The sequence below is a fragment of the Sciurus vulgaris genome (genome assembly GCF_902686455.1).
Source record: "Sciurus vulgaris genome assembly, chromosome: 10".
Classification (NCBI taxonomy): domain Eukaryota; kingdom Metazoa; phylum Chordata; class Mammalia; order Rodentia; family Sciuridae; genus Sciurus; species Sciurus vulgaris.
In genome coordinates, this window is record NC_136470.1 from 128,743,320 (window position 1) to 128,763,801 (window position 20,482).

The 20,482-nt window shown below is 36.0% G+C and overlaps 1 protein-coding gene across 1 annotated transcript in view; it reads right to left on the reverse strand.

Moving 5' to 3' along the window:
• The window catches only part of XRN1 (5'-3' exoribonuclease 1), a 118,181-nt gene that overhangs the window by 17,151 nt on the left and 80,548 nt on the right, over positions 1–20,482 (reverse strand). Inside the window, 7 exon segments of the mRNA XM_079101069.1 lie at positions 2,570–2,672; positions 2,767–2,880; positions 7,360–7,541; positions 9,493–9,652; positions 10,360–10,482; positions 12,361–12,422; positions 18,203–18,311. Of these exon segments, the coding sequence (XP_078957195.1) occupies positions 2,570–2,672; positions 2,767–2,880; positions 7,360–7,541; positions 9,493–9,652; positions 10,360–10,482; positions 12,361–12,422; positions 18,203–18,311 (853 nt within the window).

Genomic DNA, 20,482 nt, shown 5'->3' on the forward strand with positions numbered 1-20,482 from the left:
TGGAACCACCATTTGACCCAGCAGTCCTACTCCTCAGTTTATACCCAAAGGACTTAAAATCAGCATACTATGGTGACACTGTCACATCAATGTTTACAGCAGCTCAATTCACAATAGCTGGAACCAACATAGATGCCCTTCACCACATGAATGAATAAAGAAAATGTTGTACATATACACAATGGAATATTACTCAGCCTTAAAGAATGAATTATGGCATTTGCAGGTAAATGGATGGAACTAGAGATATGCTAAGTGAAACAAGCCAATCCCAAAGAACAAAAGGCTGAATATTTTCTCCGATAAGTGGATGCTGATTCATAGTTGGGAGTGAGTCGGAAAGAATAAAAGAACTTTGGATTATGCAGAGGGGAAGTAGGGGAGAGATGGGGCAGTGGGGATGGGAAGGATGGTAGAATGAAGCAGACATTATTACCCTATATGCATGTATGGTTATCCTACTGTTGTGACTCATCACCAAGTATAGCCAGAGGACTGAGAAGTTATGCTCCATTTGTGTACAGTGTGTCAAAATGCATTCTGCTGTCATGTGTAACCAATTAGAACAAATTAAACAAAACAAAAAAGTGAGAGCCTGCCCAGAGAACACCTTTCCAGTCTTTTGCTACAGAGGCAACTGCCTTGGCTGTGTTAGGGAGGTATGGGAGGGAGTGGTCCCATCACATTACATGCAGATTTTCAACCAAACCCTTTTTAATTTTGTGGCACTGGGGACTGAATCCAGAAATGCTTTACCACTGAGGTATATCCCCACCCCTTTTCAAGTTTGAGACAGGGTTTTGATAAATTGGCCCAGGCTGCCCTTGAATTTGCAATCCTCCTGCCTCAATCAAGTAATCCTAAGTAACTGGGATTATAGGTTCTTTGTCTAGTCCCTTTCTTCTCGGTCCCTGCCTCATCTTTGCGTTCTCTGATAGCCTCTGGTTCCTCCAAGTTCTGAATCTCTTGACAGTTGTAAGGAACTGCATGTTCATTAGTTCACTTGTAACCTCTTGTTCAGGAACTGTAGTTTTGTAGCTTAATCTTGCTCTGCTCAACTGGTTACTTCTTCAATTGTTTTTCTCATCACAAACTGCCTTCACATTTCTAATTGCTGATATTTCCTCTCTGTTTGCACTTTTAAAATCCTTTATTAATTAGTGAGTTTGTCCAAGAAGAAGTGATAACTGCATGCTGTAGATTTTCACTTAATAGGTGTTATATTTTGTGGTGCTGGGGTTTGAAGTCAGCCTCATGCATGCTAGGCAGGCACTCCACCACTGAGCTAGTCATTATTATGAACTTTTCTAACAGTAAGGATTGGTGTGGGAAGCCATCTGTATTTAGCAGAATCAGACTAGGCTGAGCCATGCAATGCAGAACTTTGCCTTCTAGGAACTGCTGGGAAGCATATGGTGCATCATGGGAGTGATTCCCTGTCTCCTTCTGGAATATTCCCCCTTAAGAGAATGGCTCCCCTAACTCCACCCTATCCTGTCCATCACAGAGGAAGCTCCTCCTGGTCCTTGCCCCTTTTACCGGTATGTTATAAATAAGAGAGAGTTGGGTGAGTTGTTCTAAGAGGCCAGAGCTGGTATGGCCAGAGCCGTCATGCCCCCTCTCATTTAAAAAGAGTATTGGCTTTGGTGTGTTTATTGAGTGGATAAGTTTTTTGGGTAATACACAGAAAAATGCCAACGCTGGCACATGGGATGTGGCAGAGAGGACCACCTCAGATTAGATATATAGAGTTCCTCAAAAAGTACCTGGCATATAATAGTCATCAGAGAAAAGTCAACTTTCAAGCTTAAATACATTATTGGCTTTAAATGATTAGGACATAAAGAAGCCAACTGCTATGAGGAAAAGGGCTTGGATGATCAAAGAAATGACTAATTTAAGATTTAGGATATATAAAATGTTAGTCTCCAAAAGATCTTGGATAGTCTATCATAAATAAGGAAATGGAGTCCCAAACCAGTTACATGATCTCTGTCCCGTGGTTTTTTTCTTTTTCTCTTTCTTTTTTTTTGAGGTGGGGTCTTGCTATGAGGCTGGTCTCAGATCCCTGAACTCAAATCCTCCCTCAGTCTCCCACGTGCTGGAACTACAGGCATGTTTACCTGTATTTTTAAAATTTTATTTTGATTTTTTTATTTGAAACATTTTATTTTTAGTTCTTGATGGACCTTTATTTATTTATTTATGTGCGGTGCTGAGGACTGAACCCAGTGCCTCACACATGCCAGGCAAGTGCTCCACCACTTAGCCACAACCCCAGCCTTATCTCTTTTTTTGATGTCTAACTGAAACCCTAAATCTGTTGCTGGGGAATAAGGTCTACGCACTACTAAGTACTGCCTGAACACTCTAGCCATGCCAGAGGGTGCAGAGGGGGCAAGGTATTTCTGGATGAATCTGCAGGTTTCAGCTTCAGGCATACTTCTCATAATTTCTTCTTTCCTAGACATCTTAGTACATTTTTTTATTTTAAAAAAAGTGCTTCTTAAAAGAACTTAGTAACAATAACAACTCAGTGATAAATACTTAGAAAAGCAAAATATCTTACCAGTAGGTTGAGGAAAGACTGGAGGTATGGTTCCAGCTGGTACAGCAGGAGGATAATTTGGAAATATTGGTGGTGGCAAAGGAAAATTCACTCCTAAGGAGCCCTGCGAAGTATTTAAAAGTTAGAAGACAGTAAAACAAAACGTTTGTATGGAGACTAATTAAAAATCCAACAGCGAAGTCATGGACGGTTCTTACCAACTGCTGTAAAGCAAGAAGTGCAGCTTTCTCCTTGGCTTCGCTCTCAGAGTGGCACTGTGGCCCGTGCACCAGTGAGCCATTAGGTAATCTTACCTGGCAAACTGTCATCGTCTGAAAAAAGAGAATGCAGATGTTGATGGAACTATGTAAGAAGTCTAACTCCTCTCCCAGAGCTCAGTCTAAAGAAGTGGGGTAATTTCATCTAACAGTCTGTAAGAGAGAATTCAGGAATTCAAAAAAGGACTATGAGTTTAAGTGTTGAGTTTCCAGGCAAACATTTTAGAACCTGCTTTATCTTTCAAAGTTACAAAGTCAAATACTCTCTGGGCCATGCATGGTAGGGGGAGCCTTAGTCCTAGGCTGAGGGGCGAGAATAGCATGAGCCCAGGAACTGGAGACCAGCCTGGGCAACGCAGCGAGACAGGGAAAAAGGACAACAAAGCTAAGATGGCACCGGGGTCAAGTGTTATAACGTAAACAAAAGCCAGCAAAACCTTTTCTGTATGTGGAGAATCAGAAATTATAAAGTTTTGCTGAAACACAGTTGCATTGAAAAAAAAAAGTACTGCATTACACTATAACTGTAGAGTTGGGAAGTTGTGACAGTGGCCCTATGACCCATAAGGACTAAAATATATACTGTCTTTTTATGGAAAATTTTTGCTGAGTCATGCTTTAAACCATCTTTTAATCAGCCGACAGTTTACTAATATGAACTGACTGTCCAAAGTTAAAAGATTTAGGGGTTTTAATTTTATATTCATATTTAAATTATAACTTCATAGTTTTTTTTTTTTTTTTTGGTAATGGGGACTGAACCAAGGGGTGCTTTACCACTGAACCACATTCCCCCACCTTTATAATTTTTTATTTTGAGACAGGGTCTCACTAAGTTGCTCAGAGCCTCACTAAATTGCTGACGCTGGCCTTGAAATTTTGATCCTCCTGCCTCAGCCTCCTGAGTTGCTGGGATTACTTATGTGCACCACCATACCCAGCTATACTTCAAGCTTTTGATTTCCAAAGTTTTGCTTTCTAAATTTTATTTCTCTCAGGGGCCGGGTATGAAACTCAGCAGTAGAGAGCTTGTCTCTGATGTAAGAGGCCCTGAGACCACTCCCCATCCTGAAAAAGTCTTTTTCTTTTTTTCAAAAGGTAGTAATTTTTATATTATTGGTTTAATCCTGCTTTGTTTTCCCTCCCACAACTTTTTTAATTGTGGTAAGATATACAACATAATATTTTCCATCCTAACCATTTTTAAGTGTAGAGTTTAGTGGTATTAAATCTATTAATAACATTATGTTATACATCATCACCCCCATCTCCACAGCTTTTTATTTTGTAAAACTGAAATTCTCTACCCTATCCTATTTTAATTCCCTATTTCCCCCTCTATCCAACCAGTGATAACACTTTATTTTAAGCACCTCATACAGATGGAATCATACAACTGTTTGTCTTTTTGCAATTGGCTTACTTTCTTCAGGTTAACGTCCTCAAGGTTCATCCATGTTGTAGCACATGTCAGAATTTCCTTCATTTTTAAGGCTAAAGAATATCCCATTGTTTGGATATACTACATTTTGTGTATTCATTTATCCCTCAAACACTTACCATTTTAGCTATTGTGAATAAAGCTGTTATGGATGTGGCTGTACAAATATCTCTTCAAGACTCAAATTCTTTAGGACATATGCCCAGAAGTGGAACCGCTAACACATGGTAATTACATTTTCATTCCACAGTGGCTATACCATTTTACATCTCTGTGAACAATTCACAAGGGTTTCAAATAGTTGTTCTCACCAACAATTTGTGAGTGAGTGAGTAAGTGTGTGTGTGTGTGTGTGTGTGTGTTGACAGTATCTATCCTAATGGGTGTGAAGTGATAACTCATAGTGTTTTGATTTGCATTTCCTTAAGGCTGAACATCTTTTTCATGTGATTATTAGCCATTTGTATATTTTCTTTAGAGAAATGGCTATTCGAGTTCTTCGCCTGTTTTTGAATCTTTTTTTGGTTGCTGAGTTTTGGGAGTTCTCTTCTATATCCTGGATATTAATGCCTTATCAGACATATCATTATGAAATGCTTTGTCCCATTCCATGGTTGTTATCGCCTTTTGATGTATTTTAAAGTTTTAATTAAGTAGAATTTATTTTTTGTTGCTGTTGTTGCTTGTGCCTTTGGTATCATATTAAAGAAATCAGGCTGGAGTCGTAGCTCAGTGGTAGAGCGCTTGCCTGGCATGTATGAGTCCCTGGGTTTGAACCTCGGCACTGCATACAAATAAACAAATAAAAGATCCATTGACCAAAAAAAAAAAAATCACTGTCAAATCCATGTTGTGAAGATTTTGCCCTATGTTTTCTTCTAGGAATTTTGTTGTTTTACATCTTAGATCTTTTTACTTATTTATTTAGAGGTACTGGGGGCTGAGCCTAGGGTGCTCTACCGCTGAGCTACATTCCCAGTCCTTTTTACTTTTTATTTTGGAACAGGGTTTCGCTAAGTTACTGAGGTTGACCTGGAACTTGTGATTGTTCTGCCTCAGTAGCCCAAGTTGCTGGGATTATGGGCATGTGCCACCACACTTGACTTTGACTAAATTTTTGCAAATGGTGTTAGGTAAGGGCCTAAGTTCATCTTTTTATAGGTGGATACTCAGTCTCCCAGTCATCTTGCTGAAAAGATGACAGTTCCCCATTGAATGGTTTTGGCATCCTGTCAAGAATTCATTTACCATATATGTGAGAGTTCATTTCTGGGAATAGAGTTCTACTCTATTCCCTTAGGATTTTATTAGGCATTGCATTGACTCTATAGATGACTTTGGGTAGTACTAACATTATTGTCCAAGACTTTTGCTTCCTTCAATGAGTTTATTCCTAAGTTTTTTTTCTTATTGATATTATTATAAATAAATTTTCTTAATTTCCTTTTCAGATTGTTCACTGTTAGTATGCAGAAATGCAACTGATTTTTATATTCTTCAAATTTGCTTAATTCACTTATTAGTTCAACAGCTTTTTTAGTGGAATCATTATGATTTTCTACATTTAAGATCATATCTGCACATGCAGATAATTTTACTTTTTCCTTTCGTATTTGGATGTCTTTATTTTTCTCACCTAATGGTTGTGACTAAACTTCCAGTCCTATGATGAATAGAAATGGCAAAGCAGACATCCTTGCCTTGTTCCTGATTTTAAGAGAAAATGCTTTCTGTTCTAGGTGCAAATGTATCAAAAAATTGGATGAAAAGAGGATAAAACAAACTTCATTAGAGCCAGTAGGTCTCAAATGCAGATTGGATGCCCTCTGAGGTCACTGATATCCTTTCAGAAGTCCTGAGTTCAAAACTATTTCATAATCATTTTAAGATGCAATTTTCCCTTTTTCTTATTGCCTTTTCTTTTTCATTTTCTTACAAGTACACAGAAGACAAAAAGTTCATTGATACAGTTTGATTTGGCACTGCAACTAACCTTTAAAAATATCACTTTTAAGTTTTAATGTTGTATCAAAGAATATAGACAAATTATCTGAAACAGCTATTAAAAAGCTGCTTCTTTCTCCAACTATGTATCTGTGTGAGGCCATATATTCCTAACAATAAAATATCAGAAGAGATTGAAAGTAAGAAGCATAAATAATAATCTAGCTGCTGCTGCTTTTTTTTGGGTGGTACTCGGGATTGAACCCAGGGGGTTATGCATGCCAGGCAAGCACTCTACCACTAAGCTACATCCTCAGCCCCATTCCAGCTTCTGTAAAGCTAAAGATGGAAAAGATGTCTTAAATGTAGAGCAATACCATTCTTGCTATATACATATATATAGTTTTTCTTTTTCTTTGTTTTCCTTGGGTACTAAGGATTGAATCCAGGGTGCTAAACCACTAAGCTGCATCCCCAGCACCTCCCCTCATCTTTAAAAAATTTTCTGAGACACGGTCTCACTAAGTGGCTTAGGGACTTGCTAAATTGCTGAGGCTGAACTTGAGATCCTCCTGCCTCAGACTCCCAAGTCACTGGGATCACAGGCATGCACCAACACATCTCCTATTTTTTTGAGATTTTTTTGGTGTGTGTAGTGCTGGGCACTGAACTCAGGGCCTTGCACATGTTAGGCAAGGATTTTACCAATGGGCCACACTTGAGCCCCAGAAAACTTATTTTTTATAAAAACGAATAAAGAAACATTTAAAATTATTTTGTTTTAATTCCTAATATGATAAATATGGATGTAACTTAAGTAAATAAAAATGCTTTGGGTTCCTTAAAAAAAAAAAAGGGAGTTTCACAGACTAAAAAGTTTGAAAATTGTTGCAATAGACCAAGATCCCTACCTAGTTCTATCAGTCTAAAGAATCTCATTAGGACACTTGCTGCCAAGGTTCCTTTCTGTCAATTTCTGTGTGGGCTCTACTTACATAAAAATGGAATAGTCAGAGTGAGAACCAGAAATCTGCTGTTCATAAAATTTTAAAAGTCCCATTATCTCTTTTCTAGCCAAAGATTTTCAGACAATTTATGTAAGTTCAGTATTTAAGAATTTATATAGATAGAATAGTAGTATACTATACCTGAGGTGTTCTCAGAAAGGAGAAATCTGGTTGTGGCATTCCAACAAGGGAGCAAATTCGAGAAAGTTCAGTTACTGGTGTGGGCACAGGAGGGATCTGGCCAGCAACAGGCCAACACACATTGTCTACAGATGGAACATTATGGTACTCATTAGCACTGTAAGGCTTGTTCACATAAGATGCTACCAAAAAAGACAAAAAGGATGAATATATTAATAAGGTATCTCAAATTATGCAATTATTATAGGATTTTATAGTAGACCATATAGGAAAACACTGTATGTTTAGTTAAAGAAATGAACGTCCCAAGAAGGAAATATAAACATTTAGTATTGCTTAAAATTATTTAAACATCAATAAAAAGTTTTAGATGATTATAATTGATTAGTGATAAATCATAAAGATAAAAATTTAAAAATAAGTAGTTAATTGCCCAAAATTAATATCTTGAGCAACTAATGACTACACGTATGGTTACAGGTAAAATCCAAACAAATGGCTTTCTTGAGCAGATTTACAATTAATGCTTAAGTTTTAAGGCTTTGGTTTCAATCTAATTCTTGTAATTTTACCATATATTCTCAGATAAATGGAACAACAATTTAAAAATTTTTTCTGGTATAAGGGATTGAACACAGGGGCTGTAACCTTGTCCTTTTTATCTTCTGAGACAGGGTCTCAATAAATTGACAAGGCTGTTTCTCCTGTCTCAGTCTCTTGAGTTGCTGGGATTATAGGCATATACCACTGCACCTGACTGGACGAATATTTTTGTTGCTTCAAAGTGGTGTTCTTTAAAAGATTTTCTGAAATTAAATCTTTTAATTGTGTTTTTATATAGATGATTAAAACATTTTGAATGTTCACATTCTTTATAATCAAGAAACTCACTAATAAAAAAAGAATCATACCTTGGTAAAGAAGTAATCCAGATTTCTACTACAGATCATAGAAAGACATTAAAGGGCTGCCCCACAGTCACAGAGTCAGTTACTTCTGTAACACTGGGTGGATTCTGAGCTATTAGCTTCTAAGGGTAAGTTTTACTACTATACTGAAATTAGTAAAATTTATTTGTTTTGGACAGTGGGACTATTTTTACTCGACTTTATTTTAAAATTTTATTTTGTTTTTGTTTTTTTTGCGGTACTGGGAATTGAACCCAGGGCCTTGTGCTTGCAAGGCAAGCACTCTACCGACTGAGCTATATCCCCAGTCCTTCAACTTTATTTTAAAATTTTATTTTGCTATATTTCAGGAACATATCATCACTTTGATAATTAGTTTTCTAGAGGCTTTTGAAAATTTTAATCAGTTATAGCAATATTCACTGTAGTACAGACTTAGGCTTTGCTTTTGTTCTAGATTTTGATCCTTAATAAGTCCAGAACTGATTATTCAAAAATATTTTTTATTTTTCTGGGAAACTTCTGTTCACATATACCTTTGTGTAAGTCATTCTTTCAAAAGCCTCTGATGGATAATTACATAGAAAAATCACCCAAGTTTAAGGGACACAGTGGTTAGGGACAATGATGGTTATTTATTGAAATATGATGCTATATACCACATTATGCTACAGGCTTCAGAGATTTAAGGAAATCACCCACTTTTCCAAAGTCTGCCTCCATTAATAATTTTTATTTGATTTTTGTGTTTTTTCCCCATTTTTATACTAGTTAAATTATTTTAATATAATACTAAAACCAATTATTGGCACCTGTGATGTGTCAGTATTGCCTTATACATGTTATGTAATCATTACACTAGTCATTTGCAATATGTTGTTACAATCTATACAAAGGAAAAAAGAATTTTAGAAAAGTTAAATAATGTATTTAAATTACATAGACACTTTTAAATTATTGGGGAGAAAAGGCAGAATGTAAAAACCTTTCAAGGTTTAAGCATCTATAGAATGAGTACTTGAAACAGTACAATTTAAGTCATCACAAGACGACTTGGGGACTATATTTTTTTGGTTACACAATTACGTTATTACATAAATAACAAAAGTAGAAATTACACTCTTAAGAAAACTAGTTTTATCTTTTAAAAAAGCAAATGATAAAAAGAAAGAAATGATCTTTTTTTGAATGATATTTATTATTAATAACTACTCAATTTACTTACCTAATTTCTTATTTTGTTTAGGTTGTGAAGACAGTCCATATTCATCTCTTTTATTAGAGGAAACAGTGACTTCATTACCATACTTTTTCATTTCATTCTTATGGTCCATTGTGTCAGAACCATCAATTTTTAGAATTTCTTTAAGCATACGTGTTCCCTTCTTTTTTGAAAATCGTTCATATGAAGATGTGGGGATGGAAAGAGGAGAGTTACTATTAGGTTCACACAGTCATACAGTTTATCTTCCTTTTTGATTTTTTTTTTCTTCAATGTTGGGGATCAAACCTAGAGCCTTTTACATACCTACAGCAACCCTCTAGAATCTAGGGCAAGCACTCTGCCACTCAGATATATCTCTAGCCCTTGATCTCTCTTTTTAACAATTACACTGTTAAAAATTAGAGGCTGAGGCAGGAGGATCCCAAGTTCAAGTCCAGTCTCATCAACTTAGCAAGATTATGTCTCAAAATAAAAATTAAAAAGGACTGGTAATGTAGTTTATTGGTAAATACTACTCCTGGGTTCAATCCCCAGTATCACCTCTCCCCAAAATTAATATGCTAACTATAGTCATATAAAGAGCAAGGCAAATCAATAGTGAAGAGCTGAAAAAAAATTAGGTTCCAGGTAAAAAGACCAATATTTATTGTTTGGCTTAATTTTTAGCCTAGTCATTTAGAAGCAATGCTTGAAAATCAGGAGGTATGGTTTAATAGGAAAAAAGAGAAGGATGGCTAAATTGCCCAAGGCAGTCTGGTTTTCTCACAGGATACTAATACCTACATGAGGGAAAAGTGTTTGAATAGCTGCATGGGGTATGCACACACCGCCAACAGCAGAGAAAATACAAAAGTACAACACACGAACCATAGCAAATGACTGTGGTGACAGATGCTCTTCATTTGAAGGTTCGCCGTGATGGGATGACTGTACTTCATTTTCTTTGGCGATATTCAAGGATGCCAGAAAGTTCTCAATTCCAGAGCTGGGCTAAAAGAATCAATGTTTGTGCATGAAGATGAAAGTAGAAGGATACAGTACAAGATATGAGTTTTATGCTCAAAATGGTAATTAAAATTTCACTCAATCGTCTTCCCAGGTGTTAAAAGTTTGGGAAGAGAAACTGATAAAGTATCTTTTACATTATCAATAGCATTTGGATAACCAGTCACAACCTTTTGCTTTCCTGAGACTTCTGGACTTTCATTTCTCTTCAATAGCTTAATATTACGTTTGGCAAGCCCTCCAAAAGTCTATAAAAAGGTAAGAATGAGCTTTCTGTGCAAATAAATTTTATTTACTACTTGTTAATATTCTAAAAAAATGGCTGCAAAAATTTTTATGTTTTCCCTTTCATATCATAAGAACAGGGATCTGTAAATTTGGATGGGAAAAAAGTGGTATCTTTATCTTCAATAATATCTAAATGAGATTTAGCATTTTCTTCAATCATGAACGTGGGCAACAGACCACTTATACGGATGGTGTGTTTATGTCCTCCTCAAATGACTGTGTTGAAACTCTAATTTCCAATGAGTAGTAGGATGTGGGGCCTTCAAGAGGATAGGTTTAGATGAGGTCATAAGGGTAAAGCCCCCATTATGGGATTAGTGTCCTTATAAGATGACAAAGAGAACAGAGCTCTTCCTTTCTATCATCTTAGAATTTAAGAAGGATTATCTGCAAGACAGGAAGAAAGCCCTCACCAGATCATAACTGTATTTCAAAATAGCTGGTTTTCTTTTAAACCTTGGTTATTTCATTTAACCATTAAAACATCATTCTGCCAGTGCTTTCATCTTGGACTTTCCAGTCTCCAGAACTATGAGGAAAATATATATATATATACACACATATATATATATATATAATTTTTTTTTTTTTTTTTTAAAGCCACCAAGTCTATGCTTATTTTTGTTACAGCAGTCCAAACTGACTAAGAAAAACAGGATAGCAGTGATTTAATTGTATTTTGGAATAGTGATTTTCTTTCAAATCTTATGTTTTATTTTAGCATCAAAAATATTATTCAGAGAATAATAATGGTTTTACCAACCAAAAGTCCATAGGCTTCACTACTGTACAAAAATTTATCCATATTTTTTTATAGATATATGTCAAACATTTTAAGACATTTTTTAATTTAATAGATTACCAGCTTATAATAATTTTTTGCTTTTGTTTTTTGTGGTGCTGGGGATCAAACCCAAGGCCTTGCACATGCTAGGTAAGTATTCAATAACCAACCTACATCTCCTGGCTGAGATTCAGTTTTTGAAAATCTGTATTAAAACATAATGTGCATACAGAGTGCACCTATCATATACACGTCAAATTCTTTGATTATAAAATATATATATCCCTATGCTTTTATCAAGCACCAGGGAATATATAATATAAAACAAATGATCTCAGTTTCCCCCACACCAATCTAATTCCATGGAATTTATACCCTGCTAAGTTTGCTGTGTTGTTGCTTCCATATACTATCAATGCATATATAAATATATATTTCCATGTATTACATATATATGTATAGATCTATGTATATGTATGTAGATTATATATACTGAGAGAGACTACAAATAATCTTTTATCTCCATTTTTAAAATGAAGAAATTGAGGATGTGAGAGGTAGAAATTGCTCAAGGTCGCCTAATTATTAAATGGAGAAATCAGGATTTTGGGTTCCCTAGTTCCAAATTCTGCACTCCAGCTGTTCAACCTCCCATCCAAGTGACCATTGACCTATACTTCAACAATCTTCCTGCCACACTCCCTGTGGATTTGGTTGAAGAAGTTACAAAATTCAGGGAGATGTCATAGAGTTATCAATTGCATAAAGAAATTTGATTTTAGGAAGCTTACCTGCTTACTGGATGATTTTTGTGACCTATACTCAGCTTTAGGACTCTTGCATTCTTCCTTAACTAGAGAGAAGAAAACAGAAATTTGAGTAAATGAAAGAGCTCAGTGAGCAACAATTAAATTTACCAAATATTTATCATAGCAAGGTACTGTGCTAATAATTCAGAGAATTTAATTCAAATTCAGAGAAATTAAGACTGATTTAAAGCAATTTATAATCTGGGGGAGGGGAAGAAGAGATTTTGCAGACAATAGGGGAAAAGGAAAGTGGCATTTGAATTGGACCGTAAAGGATGGTAGGTTTCTCGAGGGCAGAACAGAGTCTAAGCATTCCAAGCAGAAGGAGGAGTCGGAGAAGGGCAGAGAGCAAGGAAGGCGTTTACGGAGCTCTGAATAGTAGTTCCACTGGCAGTTAAGGAACATAACACAGCTGAGTGGAACTGAAGCAGTAGGTTAGAGCCATCATCCCTAATATACTGGTAGAGAGTGGGCAAGCAATCACAGAAAAGTTTTGAGGTGGTAGTGATGTGTTCAGAACAGTGTTTTAGTAAGATTAAAATTAGCCTATTAGCTAGACAGAATAAGAGAGAGAGACAAATTAGCTATTTTAATATTCCTGTTAAGGGAAAGTTGGGAAGGTTATAGGAAAATTAGGATTTGAAAAATTATAGGATTTAATAAATAAAAGTATGTGAAGATGAAGGACATGAGAACAAGAGGCATGAAAAGCTTAATTTAAAACCAATATATAATATTCTATTATTTTAAATATACTGGATTATATAGATGTATGATAACATATTTATACCACTTTCTGATCACTGGCTGTTTATAAAGCCAATTTGGGGTGGGGCAAAGGCAGGTGGGGAGAAGAGAGGAAACAAGAAGGGAAGGAAGGGGAAACAAGGAGGAAGGAGAGATGCAGCAAAGAAGCAGGGAGGGAAAGGGGGAGGGAAGCAAGGGTAAAGCAGGGAAAGGAGGGTGGGAGGGACAGAAGGGTAGGAAGGAGAGTAAAGGAAATAGGACGACAGGAAGGAAAGGAAGAAATCTCATAAGAACAGAAAGAACAGAAAGAACAGGTGAGCTGATGCATATCAACACTAACCTTTGCTGAAATACACAAATAATAAAACTAATTGCAACTGCATAACAGCTCAAAAAGTTACCATAAAACAAGTGGTTGAAGAAAAATCACAGTGAATTTGAATTAAATATAAAATCTTTAGCGAGTTATGGTGGCGCATGCTCATAGTCTCAGCACTCAAAAGGCTGTGGAGGGAAGATCACTTGAGCCCAGGAGTTGAGAATAGCCTGGGCGTCAAAGCAACACACCATCTCAAAAAAACAAAACAAAAACAAAAGAAAATCCCAAATTTTAAGTTATACAGTATTTATTAGATTTATAGAGACATTTATTTATAACTTGAAAAGTAAAAGCAGCTGGGCACAGTGGCACACCCCTGTCTTCCCTGCTGCATGGGAGGTTGAGGCAGGAGAATCACAAGTGTAAGGTCAGTCTATCTCAAAATAAAATAATAAAAAAAGTAACATACAGATTTGGTAACAAAAAGGTCTAGCAGTTATCAAACTGAATCACAGTTTAAAGTCAGAAAAATTTTTTGAAAACAACTTATTAGAAAAATATTTTAAAAGATAATGTCCATAATACATAAATAACATCAAACACCATGCTCTGTACTTGTTCTTTCCTCTGCTGGAAAGCTCTGCAGCCAGCTTTGTCTAGCTCCTGTCTCCTTCCCCCTTCCTTTATTTGGGTCTGTGTTAGAACTTTATTTTCAGAAAGGCCTTTCCTGAAAATCCTAAATAAAAGAGCACCTTGATCACTCTAGCCTTAATCTGCTTTATTTTTCATCTTAGTATTTATGGTTACTTCTGATTATGGAATTTACTGTTAAGTGCTACTAACATATTGATCTCCATCTTAGAATTTAAACTCCATTAAAGTCAGAAAATTTGTCATCTTGTTTACTCATCTGTCCAGAGCACCTAGAATAGTGACTTGCATACAATAGCTCAGTAGTAAATAGCAAATAAATAAAATAACAAATGGGCCATACTTTGGCACTAATTTTTGTGGAGGTGGGGATCAAACCCAGGGCCTTATGCGTGTGTTGAAATTTATTTATTTATGTTTTTGTGGCATTGGGAATTGAATCTAGCACTTTTTTTTTTTTTTTGTGGTACTGGGGATCGAACTCAGGGTTCTCTACCCTGAGAGCTCAGCAAGCACTCTACCAGCTGAGCTATCTCCCCAGCCCGAATCTAGCACTTTTTTAAAAAACCTTTTTTTAGTTGTCAATGGATCTTTTACTTAATTTATTTATATACGGTGCTGAGTATGGAACCCAGGGCCTTGCATATGCCAGGCAGTGCTCTACCACCGAGCCACAATTCCAGCCCTCATCTGGCACTGTGGTGCATGCTAGGCAAGCACATTATCACTGAGCCACACCCCCAGCTCTATAATGCATATTTTGACAAAAAATAATTTGCTGCAATTTAGGAATATTTGTATCAGAAGAGAAAAAAATAACTCTGAGGTGAAGATTCTTAATGTGTGCCTAAAATGCAGTGGAGAACTGAAGGAATAAAAAGAGTAATACAAATTATGTGAGAATGTTAACAATAAAATATTTGTATATATTTTAAACAAAAACCTAATAATATAGTTTGGAGTAACTTAATAGGCAAGTTTTTATAAACAAAAGGTGACAGGATCACTCTAAATAAGATTGATCTTGCAGCAGATAGTGAGGAGACATCATCAAAAATGTCAGAGTAAGGATCGCCAAAGTTTTTCTCTTCTAGAAAGCAACAAGGCAATTGGCATAAATTATCAGAATCTAAATTGTCAGAAAAATAGCAGTTAATCGAAGTCTTGTAGTAATACGAGGAGTTAATTCAAGAAAAAAGACTGCATCTCACTAAGAACAAGCAGCTTTTGGTGTTTTAACTTGCCCTAGTCCCAGTTCCCACTTTCCAGGTCCATGCAGCCTTGAAGAAATAACAACTAGTATTTGTGGTAAAAACCTATAATAGCCTGGCCATCTACTAGAGGAATCAAAATGAAACTGATTCTTTCAAAGCACTATTTCCAATGAGTTGTTACTTGACTTATCTTTTAGTACCTTGGATGACCAACTTACAAGGTTTTTGGCCTGATTTGGAGTCCAACCAGTGTGGAAATCTTTTCACTTGAGGCCATATTTAAAAACATGTATAGATAATTGATTAATTTTGCAGCTTTCTGAGATGGCAGATACAGGTGTTCAAAAAATTAATTAACCAAAAAAGCTTAAAAGGAAAAGCTGGAGACTGAGATGTATATAGTGGTTTATAATATTACTAGGATTCTAGAAACATGCATATGTACAGGGCTTTGTGAATATTCAGGAAAAATCTAAGCTCTCATCTCTGGCTGAAGCTCTGTCCAATTAGGAAATGAAAGCTACAGCACAGTTGTCAACTACCTTGGCTAAGAACTGAAATTATGACCTACCAAATGTGAAGAAATCCCTCAGTAAAGTCTGGGAGACTTACTGGTTCAAGGTATTAAGGAATGTTAAGTAAAAATTATAGAAGGCCATTGTTTTGGACCAAGATCCTATACTAGATCCTACAAGATCAGACTAAAAATCAAAATGGAATCACTTCCACTAAAAGTCAAACCAAAGTTGAATTGTTACCTTGCCTTCTGAGAACTCAGGAGAAATAACCAAATTTTCCCAATAGGCTGGTTTCAATTAGGCATGAGAACAAAGTTCCCTGATGTTACCCAGTTCTTTTTCCATTGTTTTGTCTCCCTGTCTACCTCGTAAGGAAATTATCTTAAAATGATCAACCTATTTCTTACTCTTTGTTTCTACTTTCCTTAGCCTATTCTTATCTATAAAACCAACTTCTTTTGCAGAAGCCACAGGAACACTTACTGTCTGCAATGAGGTGTTGCTCAATTCTGCAATGCAAATAAAGCCAATTAAGACATTTACTTATTTTATTTACTTGATTAATTGCAGTACTGGGACTGAAGCCAGTCTTACCAGTGAGCCACATCCCAAGTCCTTTCTTAAAATGTGATTTTGAGAAAGGGTATTACTAAGTCCAGGCCAAGATGAATTCTAACAAACATTTAAAGTAATACTAATCCTTCTCAAACTCTTCCAAAAAATATATAAGGAAGGTCTCTTCTCAACTCATTCTATGAGCTCAGCTCTACCTTGATAACAAAATCAAAGTCATCCCAAGAAAATAAAATCATAGATAACACCATTTATGAATATACAGATGTAAAAAACCTTAAAAAACACAAGCAAATCAATTTTGCAGCACATAAAAAGGATTTACACTATGGTCTAGTAGGATTTATCCGGGGAATGCAAAGTTGGTTCAACATAAGCAATATAATCAATGGGACCGCACCATATAAGCTGAATAAAGGAGAGATCATCTCAGTAGAAAAAGAATACCACTTGAGGGCTGAGGGTTTAGGCTCAGTGCTTAGCACATGTGAAACCCTGTGTTCTACCCCATTACTACAAAGAAAAGAAAAGAAAAAAAGGAATGAAAAAAAAGAAAGGAAGGAAGGAAGGAAGGCAAAAAAAAAAAGGTGTTTAAGGGGCTGGGGATATAGCTCAGTAGTAGAGTGCTTGCTTAGCATGCATGAAGTTGTGAGTTTGATCCCCAGCATCACAAAATATAAATACATTTAATAAATAAATAATCCGATTAAGAAATTAACCAAGGATTTGAACAGATATTTCCAAAGAAGATATGACAGTTACTTAATAAGCATATGAATATCTGCTCCATATTATTAGTCGTTAATGAATTGTAAATGAGAATTCAAGGAGATCCTACTTCACACCTACCAGAATGGTTATCATCAAACAAATGGACAATAACAAGTGTTGTGATCAGGCTGGACACTTACATATTGATGGCAGATGTAAATGGCATAGCCACTTTGGTATACCAACTTTGGAAAAAAGTTTGGTAGTACCACAAGAACTTAAGCATAAAGTTACCATGTGACTCTGTATTAGAAGTACGTATTCAAGAGAATTGCAAATATATGTTCTCAAAAAAAAAAAAGTGTACACAGATATTCATAGAATCATTATTCATTATATCTCTGAATGTCCATCAACAGATGAATGGTAAAACAAAGTGGTATTCACATGGTGGAATTATTCAGTCATAAGAGGAATGAAGTACTTACAAATACATGCTATAACATGAATGGGCCTTAAAAACATCATGCCAAGTGAAAGAACCAGTCACAAACAGAGATGTTTTCTGATTTTTTTTTTTTTTTTTGTACTAGGGATTGAATTTAGGAGTGCTTAGCCACTGAGATACATCCCCATACTTTTTTATTTTATTTTTTACTTTGAGACAGGGTTTTACTAAGTTGTTTAGGGCCTTACTAAGTTGCTGAGATTGACCTCTAGTTTGAAATCCTTCTGCTTCAGCCTCCCAAGTAGCTGGGATTACAGGTGTACGCCACCACATCCAGCTTCTGATTCTAGTTATGTGAAATGTACAGTATATGTAAGTCCATAGAATGTAAATTAGTGGTTGTTAGGGTCTAGAAGAGTGACTGCTACGGGTGGGATTTTCTTTTTGGGGTAACAAAGTGTTCTAAATTTAGATAGTGGTGTTGACTGCACAACTTTGTAAAAACATTGAAAACAAAACACTGACTGTATACTTTAAAAGGATGAATTTGTTTTATGATATGTGAAGTATATCTCAAAGCTGTTTATTTTTTGAAAAAGGAAGCAGATAATACACAAGTAAACCTTTCTAACTTAAAACTTACATTTTCTGTGAGGGTCATGTTTTCTTTGTTGGTATTTAATACTGTTGTCATTAAAGCCAGCTTTATGCTGTTGAGTTACTTGACTTATTTCTTGAGGTAGAACTGCACCCTGCAAGTTAAAATTCTTATAAATTAGTTAAATTAAATCTTAATATAACTATTTTTCCTCAACTTTTAATTAATAATTACTTTATTATTTTAATAAAAATTAAATAGTTCCTTAGGGAAAAAGTAATACAGAAAAATAAACCAAATTTAAAAAAATATCCAAAATTTACCACCAGAAATAAAAATAATTAACATTATGATCATCATTCCAGACATTTCTCCAGGCATTTGTATGATAGCAAGATAAATAGAAAACAATCATTTTCCAAAAGTGCTATTTTCTTTTTTTTTCAAAAGTAATATTTTTAATAGAAAGACTTAAATCTAATTTTGCTTTAATGTAAACACAGAAACTAAAGAAAATATTAAACTTTAAATAAATGTTTCTTTACGACAGAACTATCCGCCTTTCTAGATGTGCTTCAAGATAATCCTACTTCTGGGATAGGAGGGGGGCAGGGAGTGAACAGGAGTTATAGAATAAATAGCTCTGAGCAAGAGCAAGGCAGTACAAGGACCTGTGCTTGGGTACTTGCTAAGCTGTTGAGGCTAGCCTGGAATTTGTGATCCTTCTGTCTCAGTCTCCCAAGTTGCTGGGATTATAAATGGGTATCACTACGTTGGGTTCTTATAAATTGTCTTAAGTGTTACAGATTTATAGTAAATCTTATCTGATAGTGATGTTTTCTATTTGACAATATGAATATTAATTAATGAAAATCAGATATTAGGGGAAGGAACACAAGAGGGAATATTAATTAACTAATATCCTCAATTTATAATACATTTGAAGTCAAGATGTAAGATTAATAATTCTTAGCAGAGAGTTAAGAGTCAAAGTGATTGGTTGAACAATAAGGCAAAAGGGAAAAAAAAAAAACTGTTGCTGAATTCAGGGGAATAGTTCCTGGTGAAAGGTTGTGAAAGGTTGGAAGAGCACAAGTTAAAAAGAATTTTGAAAAAAGCCAGGAATGGAGGCCCACACCTGTAATCCCAGTGATTTGGGAGGCTGAGGCAAAAGGATTGCAAGTTTGAGGATAGCCTCAGGAACTCAGTGAGATCCTGTCTAGAAATCTTAATATAAAAAGGGCTGGGGATGGAGTTCAGTGGCATAGCACCACTGGATTCAATTCCCAGTCCTAGAAAAAACAAAAAACAAAGTAGTTGCACAGATAGATAAAGACCAGAAGGGTCTCAGGGTAATGTTTCTATCCATTCATCCATCCACTCATTCATTTGAAGAGCAAGTCTTGCTGTTGCTCAGACTGGCCCTGAATTCCTTCCTGGCCTAGGCCAGTCTCCTGACAGCCTTCAGAGCAGCTGGCAGTAGCTAGTAGGTATGAACCACAAGGCCTGCCTTGCTAACATTTCCCTTTAGAACAAAACGCCTTCAAAGAACTGCCTATAATTGCTGCCTCCGCTTTTCCTTCCTCTTCTCCCCAACTTTTTTTTTTTTTTTTTTATCCCCTTCCCCCAGTACTGGGGATAGAATCCAGGGGTGCTCTACCACTGAGTTATATCCTCAGCCCTTTTCATTTTTTTATTTTGAGATAGCTTTCGATAAGTTGCTCAGACTGGCTTCAAACTGGTGATTCTCCTGCCCCAGTCTATCCTGGGTGCTGGGATTATAGGTGTGTGTCTCCCCTTCTCTAAGTTGTAGGTGAACACATACCTTTATCTTGTTTGTTTGTCTATGTATTTATGTATTTATTTATTTACATGGTGCTGGGGATCAAACTCAGTGCCTCACAATGCTAGGCAAGCCCTCTACCACTGAGCTACAACACCAGCTCCCTCCCCTTCTTTCTTAAACACATTCCAGTCTTTAATTCTCATCAAATTACTGAAACTGCTCCTTGAGGTTCCCAATGACCTTCATGTGCTAAGCTCTATAGTCAATTGTCCGTTTTCACCTTTTTTTTTTTTTTTTTTTTTTTTTTTTTTAAGTATGGAATTAAACCCAAGGTCAGTTTACCACTGAGTTACATTCCCAACCCTTTTTATTTTGAGACAGGGTTTCATTAACTTGCTGAGGCTGGCCTCAAACTTGTGATCCTCCTGCCTCAGCCTCCTGAGTTGCTGGGATTAAAGACACGCATCACTGTGCCTGGCTTGTGTGTGCGCATATGTGGCTTTAGGATAAAACCCTGGGCCTCCAGGTGTCAGGTAAAT